General features: G+C 43.2%; 1 protein-coding gene across 2 annotated transcripts in view; it reads left to right on the top strand.

Annotated features, from left to right (window-relative positions):
• Positions 1–1,872: 1,872 nt before the first annotated feature.
• The window catches only part of GPM6B (glycoprotein M6B), a 161,323-nt gene continuing 140,425 nt past the window's right edge, over positions 1,873–22,770 (top strand). Inside the window, exon 1 of one of the 2 annotated variants that reach the window (XM_007457033.1) lies at positions 1,873–2,055. In XM_007457033.1, coding sequence (XP_007457095.1) covers positions 2,052–2,055 — 4 coding nt within the window. In that variant the 5' untranslated portion in view covers positions 1,873–2,051. Of the gene's footprint in view, positions 2,056–2,132; positions 2,229–22,770 lie in introns of those variants that run through there. The other variant, XM_007457034.1, reaches the window with a different exon arrangement.

The raw sequence follows: 22,770 nt of genomic DNA, 5'->3' as shown, positions 1-22,770 counted from the left end.
TTGCTAATTTCCCAACTGCTGTTCTGTTTTTCTTAAGGGTTTTAGGGACAACTGCTTGTTGAAATCGGTCCATGATGTTTCCAAAGTGAGTAAAAGTTTCTATTAAAATGTGGCTTTCCTTTGACAGTGTGTACACAATGGCTATAACTTGGTTTTTAATCACAGTATCCCATTGTGACTGGCTCCAGTATTTGGACAGCTGTTATTTCTTTTCTTTGGTTAAAAAAAAAAAAAAAAAAAATTCAAGACTCCTAGGGAATGACGGAAAGTGGACCAAAGGGTTTACTTTCATCTCAGTGCACACAGTCTTAGAGTTCTTGCTTCCAGAGTGGCTGAGGGAGGTCATATCTTGCCAAAAGACTATTTCAGATTGTGCGTCCAAGTCCCGTTCTGTTGTTTTCACTGTCTCCTAGGAGCCTCCCAAGATGTAGGAACGAACCAAACCGAACGCTGTTCCCTAAATCAGGACTTAAATGAACTCCTCGTGGCCTTCACCCTCTTGCAGGTGATCCCAGTTATTGTCAACTGCAGTTGGATTCCTGCATGCAGGTGCTTTCAGGCCTCTCTCAAGTGGATTACTTTTCTGTAACAGGAGGACAAAAAGTTAAACCTGTGAGCTCCCTGCTGTTTTATTACTGCATGAAGATTGGTTAGGAATGAGTGTTCCCCGTGGCATTGTGAAAATGAGCCAGTGATCTGCCTAGCACAAATCTGTGTCCTTTTCTGCAAAATATTATTAGGCTTTCTAGAGCTTTGCCTTGATAAAATATTTCCTAATCCAATAAATTTCATTAGATGAAATGTTTGCCTCCTGCACCCTTTCTCAGTCCTAAAGCTTCCTTCTTCTGGCTTAAATGTCCCTTAAGTGTACTATCTACTGTTACTGTTTATGTAACCCTCTGTTCAAGTAACACGATGTATTTTCAGAACAATGAAAAAGCACAACATAAACTATCAGGGGGAAGGTTGGGCTCAGAAATGTCTCAGAAAGCATCAACCAGAGTAAAACTGCGGGGATCTCACAGCTTTGCTAATACCTTTGGAGACAGGAAAATTCTTGTCTAAGGAGACAGAAGGAATTTAAGACCTGGACACTGTTAAACCATTAATTCACTTACAGGCTCAAGCAGGAGGCCTGAGCCACAGGAGAAGGGGTGCCTTGGGTGGGTGTACAGAGTCTCCCGGAGCCTGCCAGGGGTGGGCTTCCAAGGGATCAAGCAGGCGGATTACGGACACCACCAAATCTGTCACCACCCCAGATGGGAGAGTGCCGTCTGTGCCCTTCTAAACCATTTGTTACCCACAAGTCAGTGTTGACGACCTTGGCCGCACATTGGAATCACCTGGGCACCTTCTGGGGCACGAATGCCTCGATCCCGCCCGCTGAGGCCCAGATGAAATCGGGTTTCAAAAGCTCCCCAGCTGATTCTAATGTACAACCAGGGTGGAGACCCACCGAATTAAGTAGCTCCCCGCAGCCCCCGCGTGCACAAAAGGTTCCGGTACTGGGGGTTGGGTCAAGGCTGCTCAAACACAGGGGGTCCTTGGAGCATTGCCTCCGGCCTCGGTTTCTTTATCTGCACAATGGGTGATGACTAGGACGGCAAAGGCCCCTCCAGCTGTAATAGTTCTCTTCTGGGACGCGGATCGGCGCCTCCGAGATCCTGGCAGCCCGCTCCCCTCTCTCCCCATCCCCCCGCTGGCTTTTTCGGGTTCCGCGCCCCTTGGCGCTCGCTCGGGGGTCCCAGAGGAAGCCGCAAGCTTCGCCGCCGCCTCGGCGCGCGCGCTGCCCGGTTGGGGCCCCGGCTGCGGGCGCACAAAGCTCCCGGCGCTGACGTCAGGGCCCCTCTCGGCGCGGCCGGCCCCCAGTGCAGGCGGAGCCGCGCCGCGCTCCCACCCCGGCCCGGAGCGAGGACCGGCAGCAAGCCCGGCAGCCCAGCGCAGCCCGCCCGCGCACGTGCCCGCCGGACCTGCAAACTTGTGCCACCGGCTCTGCCCGTCCCCGGGGAGCCCGAGCGCCCGCAGCCCGCGCCTCCCAGCCGTCTCCAGCCATGGGTAAGCCAACGCGCTGGCCCCGCGCCACCGCCACTAACACGGCCACGGCCTCGCGCCCCCGCCCCGCCCCCGCTCAGGTGGGGCCTCCTGCGGGCACCTCCGCGACCCGGCCCGGGTGGGAGGGTGGGGTGCGGAGGTGGGAGGGGTGCGGCGCAGGTGTCCCGAACGCCCAGGTGCGCGTCCCCGCCCTATCTCGGGGGCGTCCCCACCCCGGCGGCGCTCGGCTGCGCCCGAGGGCGTGCGGCTCGCGGGAGGGGAAGAGAGGGAACCCCGGGAGGGGGAGCCCAGGGCGCGGACGGAGCGTCCCGGGCTGCGGCTCCGGCTTTATTTTCCGGGGGTGGGAGAGAGTAGCTTCTTGCCCTTTTCCCGGGACGCCCTCCTGTCGCCCGAGCTCCGAGTCCGATGCGGTCCCACCGTGCCGGGGTCCTGTTCGCCTTAAACCCACCTGAAGCCAACGCCCAGTTCCCCAACCCTGGGGTCTTCCGAGAGCTCGTTTGGGAACCATGACCCTTGAAACCAGGAAGGTGGGAGAGGGACAGGATGGGACTGAGGGTGAGCCTCTTTGTCTCCCGTTTCAAAATAATGACCTGGGAGCAGGGGGAGACGATGTGCCCCGCGGGTTTCGATGCAGTTGGGGGATCGACTACTCAGGGTGAAAAAGCCGAGCTCTGAGGATTGAAAATCTCCCACCTGGCCCGGGGCAGATAACAGGCGGCTGTAGGATTCTGTCTGTCACCTCCTGCCACCCCCGAAATCCTGCTGTCAGCAACATGTTAAATGGGGACGCTGTATCGCTCGGAAAACTCGTAAAGAGTGCGTTGGAAATCAAGCTTTTTCCGCTGCACCCCTGGAAATGTTCCTGGGAAAGGGTTTTCTTTCCCTGCTCTGTTATCCTTCTCTAGTGGCAGACAGACTCCAGCCACAAGCGCCACAAAAGCCACAAGCAAGACTCAGGAGCCCCTCGGAAGTATTCCTAATGAGGGAGTCAGTGCGTTTAACCATTGCGGCCCCTGGGGAGGGCTCGGGAATTCCTTGCGGAGCCCCCGGCCCCCTACCCCCATCCTACATTCCCTGTGCTATTGATTGTGTAGGTGGTAATTTTGTACCGATTAACATTTCGGTGAGGGTTAGTAAGGAGGGCACATTATTTCGCATTTAAAAGGAAGCTCAAAGAATTTTAGAGTTAAACCTTTTATTTTTTTTTGGTTTGGTTTTAAAAATTTCCTAGGTGATCAAAATCAGAAAGGAAATAAGGCCCCCCAAATCCAACAGGACAGTTTGTTACCAGAAAGTTAGGTATGAGATAGGATAAGATCCTTCTAGAAAGGGCAGAATTGCATGACCTGTATCTCTGGTTCCTACTTAATGCCCGCACTGAGTGATCAACAGCCTGTAACTATTTGGGCAGTGCTTGGCACAGACATGTTGAAGTTACACAGAAGTGCATGCTTGAGGAAAGCATTAACTAATTTTCCTGAAATAAAGTTAACTCTGGGTTTTTTTTTGTTGTTGCTGTTTTTTGTTTATTAAAGCTAGGCATTCAGATTCGTTCGGGTTAGAAATTGAGCGTCGAATTACCACTTGGGGACCTTTTTGGGAACGGCTTTCACAATACCCTGGTCTTAATTGGGGCGGGCTTTATTTTTAAGTAGGTACGGAAGTTCCATGCGGTACTCATGAAGCAAATGCCCAAACCAGAGGCCTGTTCTCAAGAAAGTACCTTGTGTCTGAGACAATTATTGCTTCTACACTTCAATTACCAATTTATGTTAATTTGTGCATACCTCACTGGTTCTGGCAGTCTCCTTGGCTTTAGTTTTTAGTTTTGACATTAAAAGAAAAACAAAAGGTCCCCTCACGTCAGAAGGGAAACATACTGATTTCCTTTGGTAGGTTCTTAGTAAATACACCACAGGGCCATGAACTGGTTTTATTTTTCCAGATGTATTTAATTACCGAACATACCCTGATGAATGTTGTAATTGAAATGATTTAACGCTGGGAAAACTCTGACCATTTGTCCACTGGCAGGGACTCTGGTTCTTATACAAGTCACTTCCTTAATGTGGTATCAGTTAATTTACTGGTAAAATGGGTGAGGTTTGTGGAAATAACTGATAAAAGTCCCTTTGGACTCAAATTTTAAGGTATTCAAAATCTTTAATTTGACAAAGAAAATAATGGGCAGTGGTGGTGCATGCAGTTTTATCTTTCAGTGCATCTTAAAAGAAAACATGTTTTTCAAAAATTGTTGAGCCAGTTGACTTTTTTTTAATGGCTTTGTTGAGATGGAATTCACGTACCATGTAATTCACACATTTAAGTGCGCAAAGTCAGTGATTTTTTAGTATATTCAGAGTTGTGCAACCACTGCCACTAGCTATCATTGTCATCGCCCCAAAAAGAAACCCTGTACCCATTAGAAGTCCTTCCCCGTTCTCCCCACCCCCCAACCCCTAGCAACCACTAATCTACTTTCCGTCTCTATGGACTTGCCTATTCTGGACATTTCATGTAAATGCAATGAGCCAATTGATGTTGGAAGTGTGTTTGACTATTCAGTACTGTTGGTTGTTTTGCACAATGGGAAGATGTCGATGTACTTTTTGTATGCTGTACAACACCTAAATGAGTCAGTTGAAGCTAATTATTGCGCTGGCTGAAGAGTTCCACATTTGGCCATTGTGCATGTGTGTGCTCCCACTTGCCCGGAGCTCGCGCTCTTGCTCTCTCCTCTCCCCCCCTCTTCCCCCTCTCTCCCTTACTCACGTTGACTAATAGAATTTTGAGTCCATTACTTCTTCATAGGCCTGGAGACATACCAACTAATTGGATTCCCTGCAGTAACCTCTTATGAGGCATTTGTAGACTATCCACCCAGCTTTGATATGGATCATGTATCCACTCTCTCTCCCTCCCTCTCCCTCTCTCCCTCTCTCCCTCTCTCCCTCTCTCCCTTACTCACGTTGCCTAATAGAATTTTGAGTCCATTACTTCTTCATAGGCCTGGAGACATACCAACTAATTGGATTCCCTGCAGTAACCTCTTATGAGGCATTTGTAGACTATCCACCCAGCTTTGATATGGATCATGTATCCAGAGAGAAGTGCCGAGTTTGTTTCATTAGTTGCCTGTAATTTTAAATGAAAATTATATGTGAAATGATCAGATACAGCAAAACAGCTAAATAGTTGTTTTGATCCGTTGTTGTGATAGGAAAGTTTTTATGAGGATTATGAATTTAAACACAGTCAATCATTTCACTAAATAGCATTAAAAAAAACTGGTTGAGAGCAGTTCTTTAACTGTAACGTGCATACAAGTCATCTGGTGATCTGCAGAAAGCAGTGTCTGGTACTCTGGGCCTGGGTGGGGTCTAGCAAGCGCTCGGGTGGCGCTGGTACTGGCGGTCCCCAGGGCCAGGAAATAGAGGGAAAGCAGAGCAAGCCCGAGGCCCGGGTGCCTGGCCCAGCAATTCCACGAACTTACCATGTGACTTTGGGTAAATCATTTTCTCTTCTTAAGCTCAGTTTACTGCACAATAAAAGGATTTGATGAAATCATTTCTTTGGGCTCTTACAGATCTGAAAGGATGTACTTTAGAAAAAAGAAATGAGAGGGTCATGTTAGGCTTGAAAAACATGAGAAAACAGCTCCCTAATTATTTAAACACTTTGTTTTCATGAAGCCAGCATCACAGGCATCACTGGTAGTTGCGTTGAATGCTGGCATCTTGACGTGCTCGCCAACAGGACAACTGGCCCTCCTCCAAGGAGACTGGTGGAGGAAGTGTTCACCCTCTTTAGGGCCTCCAACTTTGGCTTTTCCTGCCCTCTTCTTAGAGCTGACCGCTCCAGAGAGCCGTTCTTTTTTTTAATTTTTTATATATATTTTTAACATCTTTATTGGAGTACAGTTGCTTTACAATGGTGTGTTAGTTTCTGCTTTATAACGAAGTTAATCAGCTATACATATACATATATCCACATATCTCCTCCCTCTTGCGTCTCCCTCCCAGCGTCCCTATCCCACCCCTCTAGGCGGTCCACAAAGCACCGAGCTGATCTCCCTGTGCTATGCAGCTGCTTCCCACTGACTGTCTATTTTGGTAGTATGTGTAAGTCCATGCCACTAGAGAGCCTTTCTTGATTCTACACACAGGGCCCAGGCCATCTTCAGAGGCCAGAGTCAGAAGGAAGCACGTACACTGAGGACCCACACATAAAACATTTGCTTCTGGAAGTTTGCTCAGGAATTCAGATGCAGCTGGAGACGAAGGAATGGTACCTTAATGAATAGCTGGGCAGGAAGTATTCCCAGAATGGGCTAGCCTCCCTCCCTCGGAGTGTTAAGACCTAGTAACAGCCCACCTTCGGGTCCAGGAGAGAGCGCCCTTCAAGTCTTGGGATGTGGACTGAAATTTTGAATAAACCTCTAGTCCAATAGCACAGAGTACTGTTTGTGACAAACAGGAAGTAATTAATTACTTGGAAATTAATTTTTTGCTCCAGCAAAATACTTGCCCAAACCACTTGACCCCTCTAAGGGGTTCTTAGAGGACATCCTTATCTGCTGCATCCGGGGTCAACCAGTTAGATGGTTTATTGAAAATGCCAAAGTGGTGAATCATTAAAAGTACCATATATGTGTCTTACACGTTTCATTTAATTTTAAACATTAATTCACCAGAATTTTGTTGGAAAGTCAAGGTCTTTGAGTGTGAGCCCTGATTGAAATTTCTTGAAGTCTTTCTTGTGTATAAATCACAGCCAGAATTCAATGGCTTTTGATTTCCAGTTTGATGCTTTTAGAGTGAGAGCCAGTCTGTGTGCAGCATCCTTTTAGATCACCAACCCCACTCCCCTTAAACCTTTAAAATTGTCTTGCCCATACTTATTCTAGCAACTGTTTTTCCAAGTGACTCATCTTTTAAGGCTTTTCAAAGCCATTCAGCTTGGTTTTCAGAGAAATAAAAACTCTTTCTTTTGGCACTCATTTTATTAGTTTGTGTAACACCTAATTAAATTTAATAATTCTAGTAACAAGTACAACTGGCCTAAACAGATTTGAGAGTAAATAGACTCTTCTGAGGTACACAATTCAGCTGGTGGAGAATAGCCTAGAAACCAAGTTCTGTGGGCGTTGGTCATTATGGTTTACAAAAAGAATAGAGAGTATGGGGTAATTGGGTGGGTCCATTAGGTGAACATTGGTAAGAGAGCTCTTACTGTATCTTCAGCCAATGTCATCCATTTAATAACTTTAACATGATTTTTCTGGTTACTATTAGCTGGCTTGTTAGTGTTTATAATATGGCTTTTCTGTTCAAATGTCAAATTTGTCAAGAACAAAGATTGCTTTACTCATTGTTTTATCCCAGTATTCATTCAAATAATTGACGTATTGTAGGTACTCCACAAATATTTGTTGAAGGGATAAGGGTTTTATCATATAAAAAAAAAAAAAGAATCTGCCTGCCAATGCAGGGGACACGGGTTCAATCCCTGGTCTGGGAAGATCCCACGTGCCGCGGAGCAGCTAAGCCCGCGTGCCACAGCTACTGAAGCCTGTGTGCCTAGAGCGTGCGCTCCGCAACAAGAGAAGCCACTGCAATGAGAAGCCTGCGCACCACAATGAAGAGTAGCCCCCGCTTGCTGCAACTAGAGAAAAGCCCGTGTGCAGCAACAAGACCCAGTGCAGTCAAAAATAATTTTATTTTTTAAAAAAGTAAATTGATTGCTGTAGGCATATACAGACACAAAAACAATTTAAAGAACAGTGTGAGTGTTATTTCATTACTGAATTTTGCCTTTAGCTTTTTTCTTGTAATGTTAGAAAATACTTTCCTCTGGTGACGAGTACTTCCTTGTCAGAGTTTTGAAGCGCACAAAAGCTTGGAGTGAAACAGTTTGTTTCAGTAAAATTCATTATTGCCCTGAGGATTAAAAGGCAACAACGGTCTTGAGTTTTCATTCGCAGCGTGTGTAATTGGGTTAAATGAATACCTACCACAGTGCCATGCAGCAAGCGTGTGCCAATCTCTAAGTGTTTGAGTTCCTATTACATGGCCATCACCATGAAGGCTTTTGGGAATATAAGACACCTGCTCACTCAACAAGCGTTCAGCGCCCTACTCAGATGAGCGAGGAACTGTGCTAAGTCTTGAAGCAAAAATAACAAAACCCAGTCCTGTCCTCAGATCACCACAGCTATTTTGGAGATGCGGATAAACAGTTTTAATAGAAGTACAAGGTCCTGTCGAATAATTTCTTCTGTCTGAGGGAGAAAAAAAGGGTGGGGTGGTATTTCTGAGAGGGATTTTCTGGGGAGGGCGGTTATCCTTGATCTGAGTCTTGAAGGATGAGTGGGATGACAGGAGTCAGTGTCCGGGAGAGGACATCCCAGGCCCTGGGTACAGATGTGCAAGGGCAGGAGGTGTGGCAGAGACCCCTGCATGGGTAAGTTGAGGTGGTGGGCATGGCCTGAACGTGGGCGAGTGGGGAGAGCTGAGGCTAGAGGAGAGGCCAGGCCAGACAGTGAAAAGCCAGGAAAGAATTTGATCGTTACCCTGTTGGTCACAGAGAATCACAAAGGGATTCTAAGCAGGGAAATGACAGCTGGAGAGAAGTGACAATCTACCTGAGGAGATAAAAGAAACCCAGACTCGGGTAGCTTGTAGGAAGCTTCTGGGGGAGACCTGTATTTGAGTTGCATTGAGAAGGGTGGAAAGGATTAGGGTACACGTGGAAGAGAGGTCGGAGTGAGCAAGATTTACTGGTGGGATCCTGAAGAAACTGGCCTTGGCCATAGCAGAGAATGGAGAGAAGTAGAGAAACTGGCCTTGGCCATAGCAGAGAATGGATGTGGAGAGAAGTAGGAAAGGGAAAAAAAAAAAAAAAAAAAAAATGGGGAGGGGCCCTGAAAGGCTGGATGAAGAGTAATGCTGTAATTGAGTACACATGGGCACACATAGGTGACTCTTGCAAGAATATTTATAATCTTGTCTGTTGCCTCCTCCCTTTCAAAAGATAAAGTGGAGAAGGAAGGAAGTGTGAGCCTTTTGGGGATGGAAAGAGTCTCTTCGGTGCGACTCCAGAGGGGTTAGGCATTGAAAGGAAACCCAGCTCTTGCCTATTTATACATTTGATTATTTTGAAAGTGTCATTATTTCTTCCTTAAATATTTGAAAGAATTCACCAGTGAAGCTATCTGGGTCTGGAGTTTTCTTTGTGGAAATGTTTTAAACGATGACTTATATTTCTTTAACAGAGATAGTACTATTCAGATTTCCTATTTCTCTTTGTTTCAGTTTTGATAAGTTGTTTTTCAAGGGCTTCTTCATTTTATCTAAGTTATTAGCTTTATTGATACAAAGTTGTTCATAATATTTTTGTATTATCTACCTAATCCTGTTGTCTGTAGGATCTGTAGTGATGTTCCCCTGTTCGTTCCTAGTGATGTAGGTGATTTGTATTCTGTTTATTTTTCTTGATCAATCTTGGTCATTTATTTTAGTAGGTTGATATTACATCTGATAACTACATCTGATAGATGAGCTGATCACTTAATTAAAAAGGAGTACTTTTCTAGTAATCAAAAAATAGGATATTAATGTCTAGAAGTAAAAATTGCTTGGTTAAAAACAGTCTGCTGAAGGAAAAAGTATTTAAACCTGATCTTTTGAATTTTACTCTTAATGGCTCTATAACTCGTGTATTTGAACTTGGTTTGACAAGATCTGTTGTAAAGGATCTTGCATTAGAGTTATTGCTTAGTATCTGCTTGTGTGTTTGTTTTGTTTAGGACTGTTAAATTCTGTTTTCCTCTTCGGAGCAACTGGAGACAGAGATACTGAGACAAAAGAAGTCTTCTTTCCTTCCCTTTCAAGTGTACTTTTAGATCAGTGTTTCTCAGCCTCAGCACTTTTGACATTTTGAGCTGGATGATTCTTTGTTGTGAGGGACTGTCCTGTGCAGTGTAGGGTATTTATCTGCATTCCTGGTCTCTACCCACTACATGCCAGTAACTCTCCCCAAGTTGTGACAACCAAAACTGTCTCCAGGCGTTGCCAAATAACAACTACTGGGGGGCAAAATCACCCCATATTGAGAGCCACTGCTTTCAAGTAAGAGGAATTGAAAACCTTTTGTTTCACAATATTATAAAATCTGAGTAATGGCATAATTGAAAACACACCTACAGAATAGAAAAATCTCTGGTTCAAAAGATGTTATCCTTCCAAAAGGGATACTTGATTTTTCAAGTTAAAGGAAGTTTTTTTTTTTTTTAAAAAAAAACCTTTTTTCAACATCATCAGAGAATCTGGAGATATAGTGGGGAGCCTTGCAGACCACCTAATTCACTCTTTGGAGTAAAATGGTACCTAAACCATCTCAACAGTGAGAGCAAATACAAGTGTCTGGCTTTCCTTGGTAAATTGTTCTGATGTTCAGGATGCTTTATCTCTGAAAGAACTGAATCTATGTGAAGTTTGTTTTGCTTGCTAAAGTTGGTTTCATTATCCTTTGTTCTCTTCATTAAGTAGAAAGATCTCAAGGATCTAGTCACAGTTTCTTAACATCCTTAATTACCTTGATGGCCTTTCCAAACTTAGAATTCATCTCCTTAGCTATAATCAAATCTGCCCAGATTAAACCTTGAAGGCAACTTCCTGAACGCTCTGTTTCATCCTTAGGGTCTGTAGTAATGACTTCTTTACATTTTTCCGTATGTTTGAGAAATGCAGGAGTTAAAAGGACTGATTTCCCCCTTCTTGCTCGCAGAGATCCTTTTTGAACAGCCATTGATCTCCCTGCCCTCAGATGGAGACCTTAAATTGATGTTTTCTGAGGGATCTGAACACCCTTGCAAAATAGTTCTAGTGTACAAAGAGCAGGAACCTTGGAAGTGAAAGTCAGAAGGAGCCTACAAAATCTGCTATTTTGTGTGTGTATCAGGTCACCCTTTTAGGTTTAGGACTGTGGTGTTTCACGACTCAAAAGAATGTTTAAATGGAGGCTTTTAAAATGGCAGCTTAAATTCAGGCGTGTGTTCCTTCACACAATGAGCAAAGAATGGAGATGTAATTAGCAAAGAAACTCACACCCTTAGGATGACCTTATTTGATGCAGCTGTCTGTGTTACATTTTCTTTTTAGTTTTCTCCTGTGGAATAGTCTGACAGTATCCACAGTTAAGTAAAGCAGAATTCAGAACATTAAAGAGATGAGTTTTCATTCCACGAATTACTGTCATTTTGCAAAGCCACTGTCCTGGATTACCAAAAACTGTTTTGAGCTCTATTATATAATGATATTTTGTCACAGATAATTTTAGATGTTTTGCAAGAGGCACAAATATTGTAAAAATCACTTTCGGTATTGAAGTATAATATACACATAAAAAGTGGGCAGATGGTAAGCATACAGCTTGATAAATGTTTGCTTAACCAGTAAATAAATTAACCAGTATATAAATTAAGAAGCAGAATATTACCAGCCCCTCAGAAATCCCCTGCAAGCTCCACTTCAGGCGGCCCCAACCAAGGGTAATCATTCCTAATTTCTGCCAGCATACTTTGGCCAGTTTGTGCACTTTATATAAATGGAATCATACAGGATGAACTCTTAGGTCTGGCAGCTTTTGATCAACATGAATGACATTATTTAAAAACTCAGTGATGTTTTCTGTCTGGAAAATAGACCTGTTTCTAAATCATTATGGTTAAAAGAATTTATTAAATGCCTTCATGTGTAGAGCTGTGCTAGGGAATACATCAACCACTGGTTCCTACCCTCTGTTTTAAGTAGAAAACATTGACACAGGGGGCTTCCATGGTGGCGCAGTGGTTGAGAGTCCGTCTGCCGATGCAGGGGACACGGGTTCGTGCCCCGGTCCGGGAGGATCCCACGTGTCGCCAAGCGGCTGGGCCCGTGAGCCATGGCCGATGAGCCTGCGCGTCCGGAGCCTGTGCTCCACAACGGGAGAGGCCACAACAGTGAGAGGCCCGCGTACCGCAAAAACAAACCAAAACAAAACATTGACACAGCAGGTGTGAGAAGGACTTTGAAAATAATTGATGGGAGATGAGGTGGGTACATGAAAAAGCATACAGATGACGGGATTATAAAGATAAGGTACCCCCACTAGCCACCTCGGAGATGGAAAAATACATCATGAGGGTTTGTGAGCAAAGAGGAAGTTGTTGATGTGTATTTGTTCAGGATATGATCATTACGAATATTTTCTGGCTTCAGGGTATAAGGATGTAACAGATGTTAAGACCTCCTCCCAATTTCCTGAAGAAGATAGAGTTTTAGGAATTGTCTGAATTAACAGTAGTTAGTGAACTGTTCGTTAAGTGGGTGTTCCAGGTGTAGTGCAGGTTTGGAAAAGGGTTGAAGGCCTGGGATGAGTTCTGGTTATCCTCCTGAAAACTCTTAGAAATAGATACAAAACTGTTTTTTGCTAAATTACGTTTTCTTCTTGCATTGTTGGGACTTAGTAATAATCTGCCTTCATTCTTTCAATGAGGAGTTTTGTCATCTTACTGACTGAAGTCATGATATGGTTGTTACCGAACCAAACTTGGGTCCTCTTGCCTGCGCACAATAAAGCCAATCTACTGGCCCTGGGTTGTGGTGAAGGAAAGTGCAGCATTTATTGCAGAGCAACAGGCAAGGAGTCTGGGACAGCTAGTGCTCAAAAGACCCGAACTCTCCAGTGGGTTTCAATAAAGCATTTTTAAAAGGCAAGGTGAGGGAGGGGAGTCCCAGGGTATGTGATCAGCTCTTGCACGGTTCTCTGATTGACTGATGGTGAGGGAACAGGGCGGTGTCACAGGGGTTAATATTATCAGTCCTTAGGGTACAGGAGGCCTGGGCCTATGTGCTTATGGTTATCAGGTAGTTAATATCTTCCATTTGGTGGTGGTGGAGGGCGTTTACACATCTGTAAAATAACTCAGGAAATCTGCATCACATGCTGTTATCCAGGTACTTCTGAGAGGAGCCAAACCAGAGGGCTTGGGGGGGGAGGGGTCTGTCCTGGGAAGGCCCCATAGATCCTGCTCGGTTACATAGTCAGCAGATTGAACGCTTTGTCATCACATGGAGCTGGCTTTAAATTGTGTAGTGTCACCACTGCTTCCCAAGTCGTGGTGACAACTTACACTCCCCTCAGGAGTGTCTGAGCATTCTAGTTTCTCCAAATCATCTCCAGCATCTGGTGTTCTCACCGTTTTTAATTTTTTCAAGAATCTGATAGGTATGAAGTGGTATTTCATTGTTTTGTGTATGAATTTCCCTGGAGAGGTTGAAACTTTTTGGTAGGTTATTGGCCATTTGGGTTTTCTCTTTCATTTATATCCTTATTTATTTTTTTCTATTGATTTGTAGCAATTCTTTATACATTCTAGATAGTAACCCTTAGTGAAATGTGTTGTCAATATCATCTTTCTGTGGCTTATCTTTTAATTTTGTTGAGCACATCTTTTGTTGTGCTGAATATTTTTTATTATAATAAAGCTCTAATTATCAGTCTTTTCCTTTATTCTTCCATGATTTGTGCCTTTTATTGTAGCCTTGTTTTAAAATTTTTCCTATCTCCAAGGTCATGAAGATGTTCTACTGTACATTCTCTTTTAAAGCATGCTTTTCAGGGAACTACTGTATAGCACAGGGAACTATACTCAGTATTTTGTAGTAACCTATAAGGGAAAAGAATCTGAAAAAGAATATACATGCATACACACACACACACACACACACACACACACACAGATACATATATATATATAACTGAGTCACTGTGCTGTACACCTGAAACTAACACAACACTGTAAATCAGCTATACTTCAATTTTTAAAAAGTGTTGCATAAAAAAAAAGAAAAAAAACTTTGCTTTTCAGTTTTCAGTCTTCATTCCATTGGGATTTTAGTTTTTTGGTATAGTATGACGTAGAAATCTATTTATATTTTACATTTCCTGTACAGAAACCACCACATACTTAATATTTCCTCCTTTCCCCACTGATCTTTATATATGATCTCTCGTGTATTACATTTCTCTACTGTACCTATGCATACATCTCTGGACTCCATTCTGTTCTCTTGCTCTGTTTTGCCATCCACCTGCTAAGACTGCACTGTCGTAATCAGTATAGATTTAAAATAAGCTGGGATATCTCCTAGAAGTTTTCTCCTCTTGTTCTTCTTTCGAAGTGTCTGAGATATTCTTCGTTTTGTGATTTTGGAATCAGCCTTTGATGTTCCACAAACGTCCCTGTTAGGATTTTGAGTGGGATTACAGTGAATTTATAGAATAATTTTCATGATAGTGTGTTCACTGTATTGAACCGTCTATTTGCATACATGGTGCATCTTTTCACACAATCAGATCTTCTTTTTCATCCCCCAGTAATGTTTTTGCACACCTTTAAAAACAAATCTAGTGAAGGTCCCTCATAGTTTTCTATGGCTTTTCTAAAGAGAAAAAGTAAATTAGTCCGGGTCAGAACTAATTCCATGGAATGTCATGTTTTCCTTCCACAGACCTGTGGCAAATTGCAGGTGAATATGTACAAAATGGTTCAGATTAATAGAGGCTGTAGGTAAAGCTGATTCTGAATTATCACCTACCAGCCTGGTCATAAGAAGTAAGGTGAGGTACTCTTACTTCAACCAACCCTTGATATAATAAGATAAGAAAATATAACCCTCAGTATGTTGAAATGCAGATTTCTCCTAAAGGAAAAATATGGCCCTATTTTGCTCCACTGTAAAGACCAAGTTTACATTCAAGATGCAAACTCTCAGTTGAAAGAGAAAGAAAGCAAGCCAGTCTTCCATTCACATCTTACAGCGATGCAGCTAAGGTTACCTAGTGATTTAACCACGCCTCTTCTGTAGGAGTGTTACTTTCACGTTTGGCAGTGTCACTCATGAAAATGAACTTTCCTTGGTCGATTCAAGATTACCTGGTTTCCCGAAGTGGTTTAATGGAAAACTTTTCCTGGAATGTTTTTACGTAGCTGCTCACCCTGCTGTGAGGAGGCCAACATCAGGCTGGGGTGCGAGCTGGATTTATTCCGGAAAGCGGTTTATTCAGCTGTCAAATGGGATTACATGTGTGGCTGTTACCCATCACTTGACAGACGTATTCTTAGTCCTCCACAAGGCCTCAAACTTTTATTCATTTATTTGGAGGCAACAGAAATCACAAATGTAAATTCTCCTAGAACACATGTTTGGAAATGCAGTTTTTAACAGAGTGCAGTTACCCCCTTACTATTAATGATGATGATGGCCGGAAGGAGACTGGACAATTTCCACACATGCCTGCTGTCCCAGGACACCATCCCCCGCCAACCCTCTCCCCCGCCTCCGCGATGCACACACAGACTTCCATACGTTTAGAGTTGAGTAATCCTGAAACGCCCCAGTCATAAGAATCCGTTCTTAAAATTCATTTTTTTTTTTTCCTTGCCGTACGCGGGCCTCTCACTGTTGTGGCCTCTCCGGTCGCGGAGCACAGGCTCCGGACGCGCAGGCTCAGCGGCCATGGCTCACGGGCCCAGCCGCTCCGCGGCATGTGGGATCTTCCCAGACTGGGGCACGAACCCATGTCCCCTGCATCGGCAGGCAGACTCTCAACCGCTGCGCCACCAGGGAAGCCCAAAATTCACTTCTTTTTGTTACATGTCTTTGTCTTGGAGTGGTCTCTCATTGTAGAAACTCTGGAATTTAAAATTGAAGTCTAATAGAAAACAAACTTATGGTTACCAAAGGGGAAAGGGGGTGGGGGAGGGATAAATTAGGAGTTTCGGATTAGCAGATACTAATTACTGTGTATAAAACAGATACACCACAAGGTCCTACTGTATAGCACAGAGAACTATATTCAGTATCCTGTAAGAAACCATAAGGGACATGAATATAAAAAAAAGAATATACGTGTAACTGAATCACTTTGCTGTACAGCAGAAATTAACACAACATTGTAAATCAACTATACTTAAATAAAAAAATTTAAATTTTTTTTAAAAATTGAAGTCTATATTTAGACATGAAAATTCTTTTTTTTTTTTTTTTCCCCGGTACGCGGGCCTCTCACTATTGTGGCCTCTCCCGTTGAAGAGCACAGGCTCCGGACACACAGGCTCAGCAGCCATGGCTCACGGGCCGCCCAGCTGCTCCGTGACATGTGGGATCTTCCCGGACTGGGACACGAACCCGTGTCCCCTGCATCGGCAGGCGGACTCTCAACCACTGCGCCACTAGGGAAGCCCAAGGCCTTCTTTATGATAAGAAGGAAACAAACAATGATAGTGTGTATGATCTAAAACCAAATCATAATCAGCTTCAGAAAATTCTTTTTGCCTGAACGGTTTTGTTTATTCTTTCAGCCTCTGTCTAGCAAACTTGCAAATATTGCTGTAACAAAGGAAGATAGCATGGAACATTGCAGTGAACAATTAGTTTTTCACTCACCATTCAGTTTCAAGCAGTAGATTTAACCATTTTATTTTCTTCTAAGAGCTGCTAATGAATAGTACAGTGGCTGGGTTAAGTAGCATATTTCCCCAACCTTGGTGAAGATAGTAAGTTGAGACACTTGAAATAGACAATATTTGGCCATTTGGGGGCATACAGTATGGCATTTTCATATGGTTCAGTCTAATATATAATATAGTCTAGCTGCCCAGGAAGCTAAAAAGAAGGTAGTGGCCTAAATATTCCCTCCCAAGGGACTTTTTCTACCCTGGAATTGCAGTGAGAAAAAAGAAGTGCCCGTTTATTTTTTCTCTGAAACTTTGCCGGTGCAACTAAAACCTCCTCCTGATGAGTCTTCAGTGGACTGTGGCTTTAAGTGTCTCAGCCCCAAACCTGGGGTTTTCACAGACACCTAAAAACCAAATACTGCTATCCTTCAGCAGCTCATCTGGCAAAGCAGAGAATCGTCCCCCAGTTTATCTACCCTGTAAATGTGGATTTGTGTGCTGCATTCCCTTTAGGTGTGTGATACACCTGTCTGGGTAATTGTTAAGCAGGAGATGTACGAAGCTGTTTAGTTATGTTTGGTGCGTTATTTCACTTAAATTTAATGGTTTAATATTGGCGCAGAAAATTCACGGTAGCTGATATTTGTAGGAACGTTTGTCCTCCACATTTTTAGCTGAAATGGCTAAAAATGTGGTCATTTCCAGGTAAGGGTCAGGTTTTTATGTCCATACAGTTGAGTTATTCCTAAACATATTTATATCTCTATCTTACTGTGCGTTTGCAACCCATGCACCTTTGATAATGTTCATGAGAAAAGTCCAGTATAATTCCTCATACTGAGGCTTCTCCACAGGTTGTTGGAAAGTCTTATTCTTTTGTAATTGTTCCCTGTTCAGCATTCCCGAACGTTACTTGAAATATAAAATTGCTCTTTGAGGATGAAGTGAACAACGGGGAAATCTCTATCTTAGTTTCCTAGCATTAAGAATTTATCCTAATATGAAACAGCAAGCCATCCGAACCCTGTTTATTATAGTCCTTATCCTTGTATTTGGAAGCAGGTGTTTTATCATGAAAATATTATCGAACAGAAACCCTAGGCCACATATTGGCCAATGAAGAAACTCTCTCCTTCCTGCCTTCCGCCCCCGCCTCCAGTCCATTGGCCTGATTCCTTTTTGTGCTGTCCGCCATACTGGTGTACTGTTATTTGAAATCTCTGTGATAAAAGTTTTGGCCTCTTGGCCCTTCCCCGAAATTGAAGTGTTGAGATGGCTTCTCCAAGTAAGTAAATCAAGAGAGGAAAGAAATATTTGCCCCACTGTAGCTCATCTGCCCAGGTAACTGGGAGTTGTGTGTGCTTCCATTCTCATGAAGAAATGTCTCTATAATGTTACAGAGAAGGGCTACCGTTTGGTCATTGTCACAGTCAGATGCCATGCTGCCTGGGAAGAAAGGAGACTGGTCCAGCTGAGCCCAAGCTCTGAACGTCCACGGTAGTTCGCTGTGATGCGACTGCTTTTGTTGGTCTCATCAGAGGCATCATGTGAGACACAGCTTCTTTGACCAGCCAGCTCCCCAAATTTCATTGCACACTTTCATTGCCCAAGTGCAGCTCTAACTGCAAGAACTATGGTGGTGAATGAGAGAGTCCTTGGCCTTTGAGGAGGAGTCTGCAGTCTGGTGGGAGAGATGGACCTGTGAGCAGAGAAATTATGGTAAGATGAAAAGAAAACAACAACTGTATTCAGAAAAGGATTTTCTTCTGATAGGACGGTGCCAATTCTGCTCTGCGGGCCTACCACCTGTATTACCATATAGGGGACATTTCTCTCTTCTTTCACAAAGTAACTGGCTATTGTAATAACAGTATGAACAGATTTCAGATTTCGTTACATCTGAATGTTGCACAACTGCTTTTGCAAGTGGACATCCGGCTGAAACATATTCAGCTCGGCACACTCAGACCTTCGCCAAAGGGCATTTTCTGAATGTAGCAAATCATCACTGATAGTTTAATGCGATTAGGAGAGAAATAGAGATGGTTGGTCATAAAGCCGATGGAAACCACAAGTTGCGTTACCAGATAAACCATCAGTGATGTCAGTAACTGTAATGACATAATGAAACATCACTGTTGCATGATGCTTCTTTCTTTAGAAGCCTGGTGACACCATCACAGGAACCTGAACATTAATTAAGGTGTTGCTTGAATGCCTGATGAATTCTAATCTCTTATATAGTTTAGTCTTTTTTTTTTTTTTTTTCCATAATTCAAAAAGAGTCATGCACCACAGTGATTTTCGGCATAGCTAATCTGTAAGTGTATCATTTAGCTTAGGCATTTAGCCAGGAAAACTGCTCCCATGTAATGTACCCACATGTTCTTGGTGTTATGACTCCGAAGTGCTGGTACATAAAATTAGAAAGCTATTGATTCAAGTAAGAAAAAGAACATGGGTTTATTTTGATTTTTTTTTTTTTTTTTTTTTTTTTTTTCCTTGCGTTATGCGGGCCTCTCACTGTTGTTGTTTTTTTTTTTTTTTGATAGTTTAGTCTTAAATGGAATGCTTCATTTAATTATTTCTGTAATTTTGTTACCTGTGAAAACTTAGCTTGAGGGTAGAGGAGATAAGGGTCTATGTTATCGTTGCCATGGTGACTTTGTACTTAAAATGGCAGGCTATGCTTACTTGGTTTAAAAATATCTGCAGTGTGATTGCCCTAAAATTCTCTGAAAGTAATTTGCTCACGTCCAGTGAGTCACTCCTCGTTTGACTGGCATTTCAGCGAATGACTTGATTACAGGAGTTGTTGGGAGAAATGCCAGAGGTTATTACTATAAAGCACTAAAGATATTTTCAATTTCCACCACTAAAAATTTGAATATTGCAGAATGGCTTATATGTGTCCTTGCCATGTTTACCTGAGTGAAACAATCTTAACAGATCATGTCGAGAGACTTGAGGGACTCAGGGATGAATTGTACTTGGGCAGTATACGGGGTGTCTTCAGTCGGTTGCCTGTGTTGTTGAGGCCACGTGCCCACTTTTCGCTTGAGTCTCTACGACACTGGATTGGAATATTTCAGTCGATTGCTCTCTCCCTTCTGCTGTCACAGAGGTCCCATGATAGCCAATCGGCTACCTGATTTTATTTATTTTTGGAAGATGGAACCTCCTCAAAACACACACACACAAATTAATAAACAAATATGTGTTCTTTGTAAACTAACTTAAGCAGCACAGAAAGCTGCATTATTTTGCAGGCAACAGCCTGGAGTAGGTACCTGGGAGCTTTTGGTTCCTTTGTGGATCCTTTGTGGAGTGGGCTTTGTGGCAGCTGTTGACCACTCAGTGTCCCTCCACTTGACTGTTTTGCAAAGGACGAGGCTTCGGAACATTTCAAGTCCTGGGTAAGTGGGGAGTAACAACTGATGTAGATGCATCCGTGCATTCTGTATCCACGTGGGTGATATAAACATGTCGCTGCCCATGTGGCCCCCCCCCCTTTTTTTCCGTAAATATCCATTCCAGTGCCTTGGGGGCAGTGTGGGAAATATTACTGCTTCAGGTGTGAGCGTCCCTTTCGTCCATTCCTGCCTGCCTGGAAATCTTTCTTTGGCAGAGTGTCTTTGTCTTTCTGTATCAGCATCTTTTTTTTTTTTTTTTCTTTCTCTGATGGCTCAAATCAGTGCCCTTGGTCACTGAGAAAGTAAAAATATAGTCAAAGCCTCGTGAGGCAGGTCTAGAGATGGCTTCCTTGGACGCCTTGTCTGCTCTGTACCCACAGCTGCCTCCCGCCCCTGAGGTTGGTCCTCAGCAGCTGAAAACCCTGCTGGGCCTTTCCGAGCCCCTTAGGGGACATGTAAGTGGCAGATGCACTTAATTATTAGGTGTATTACAAATGCAGGAGATTAAGCTTTGACAAGGTTTTGGACTTGGGACAGAAGGGCACTTTGTTTTTATGAATCTACTTGGTTTTCAAAAAAAAAATCACAACGTAGATGTATATCACTCTAGAAACGGAGATATACAGATACATATATACATACATAGACTCATAAAATGAATATATGTTAAATGTAACATACGCATCTGTAGACAGACATGCGTGTATATACACGTGCATGACATACATATCTATTACATGCAAATATACATGTATGTATATGCACATAGATGTACCTATGTATATGAGACATATATGCAACCTTTACTGAGTCCTTACTTACTATGTGTGGGCAGTGATCTAAGTGCTTTACCTGCATCAACCAATGTAATTCTCACCATTTCACAGATACGACCACTGAGGTCCCAGAGCCAGCAAGTGGCAAGGCCAGTATTTGAACGCATGCGCTCTGGCTCCATCTCTGTTCCTTACCTCTTCCTGTTGGAGGTGGTGCAGTCAATATTATTTAATGGTATGGTTGGTTTGGTTTGTTGGGTGTTGGTGCTTGGAACCACGGGGACCATTGAACTGGTGGTGGGCATGGGAGGGATGTGGAGAATGCCATTTCTCCCACCTGTTTTCTTCTGCCAGCACAGGAAAGGGATAGGGAAACCTGGAGCTCATTTGTTTTAATGGTCTCAACGGTGGCACACTTTGATGGTGGGTTAGATTTTGGGGAAGTGGTCACAGTTGATTGGGCCAGATCCAGTGAGTAAGGGGAGTGACCAGCTTGAGGACTGCCATTTGGAGACCCAGTAAAATAATGTGAATTGTTTATCTTCTCTGGAGATAATTCAGCAGCATCATTGGATGCCAGGTGGCTTGGAAGAACAGTTCTTTATATGTACACTTTAGTAATTATTATTTTGTTGAAGTATAGTTGATGTACAATATTATATAAGTTACAGGTGTACAATATAGTGATTCACAATTTTTAAAGGTTGTACTCCATTTACAGTTATTATAAAACATTGGCTGTGTTCCCTGTGTTGTATAATATATCCTTGTAGCTTATTTTAAACATAACAATAGTTTGTACCTCTTATTCCCGCACCTTTATATTGTCCTTCCCCCGCTTCCCTCTCCCCAGTGGTAACCCTAGTTTGTTCTCTATGTCTGTGAATCTATTTCCTTTTTGTTATACTTACTAGTTTGTTTTATTCTTTAGATTCCATATATAAGTGATATACAGTATTTGTCTTTGTCTGACTTATTTCATTTAGTACAATACCCTCCAAGTCCATCCATGTTGTTGCAAATGGCAACATTTCACCCTTTTTTATGGCTGAGTAGTATTACATTACACACACACACACACACACACACACACACACACACGCACCCCACATCTTCTTAATCCATTCATCTGTTGATGGATACTTAGGCTGCTTCCATATGTTAGCAATTGTATATGATGCTACTATGAACATTGGGGTGCATGTATCTTTTTGAATTAGCATTTTTGGTTTTTTGGGGTATATACCCAGGAGTGGAATTGCCAGATCATATGGTAGCTCTATTTTTAGTTTTTTGAGAAACCTCCGTACTGTTTTCCACAGTGGCTGCACCAATTTACATTCCCACCAACAGTGTAGGAGGCTTCCCTTTCCTCCACACCCTCACCAGCATTTGTTATTTGTGTTCTTTTTGATGGTAGTCATTCTGACAAGTGTGAGGTGATACCCCGTTGTGATTTTGATTTGCATTTCCCTGATACTTACCGAGGTTGAGCATCTTTTCATGTGCCTGTTGGCCAATCTGCGTGTCCTCTTTGGAGAAATGTCTATTCAGGTCTTCTGCCCTTTTTTTTTTTTTTTTTTTTTTTGCGGTACATGGGCCTCTCACTGCCGTGGCCTCTCCCGTTGCGGAGCGCAGGCTCAGCGGCCATGGCTCACGGGCCCAGCCGCTCCGCGGCATGTGGGATCTTCCCGGACTGGGGCACGAACCCACGTCCCCTGCATCGGCAGGTGGACTCTCAGCCACTGTGCCACCAGGGAAGCCCTGCCCATTTTTTAATCAGTTTTTTTTTTTTTTTATTTTACGTTGAGTTGTATGAGCTGTTTATATATTTTGGATGTTAACCCCTGATCGGTCATATCATTTGCAAATATTTTCTCCCATTCAGTAGGTTGTCCTTTCGTTTTGTCAGTGGTTTCCTTTTCTGTGCAAAAGCTTTTGAGTTTAATTAGGTCCCATTTGTTTATTTTTGCTTCTATTTCCTTTGTTTCAGGAGACAGAGCCAAAAAAATATTGTTACGATTTA

This window comes from Lipotes vexillifer, unplaced genomic scaffold, assembly GCF_000442215.2.
Source record: "Lipotes vexillifer unplaced genomic scaffold, Lipotes_vexillifer_v1.1 scaffold222, whole genome shotgun sequence".
NCBI classification, from domain to species: Eukaryota; Metazoa; Chordata; class Mammalia; order Artiodactyla; family Lipotidae; genus Lipotes; species Lipotes vexillifer.
This window is presented reverse-complemented; position numbering and strand designations above follow the sequence as displayed.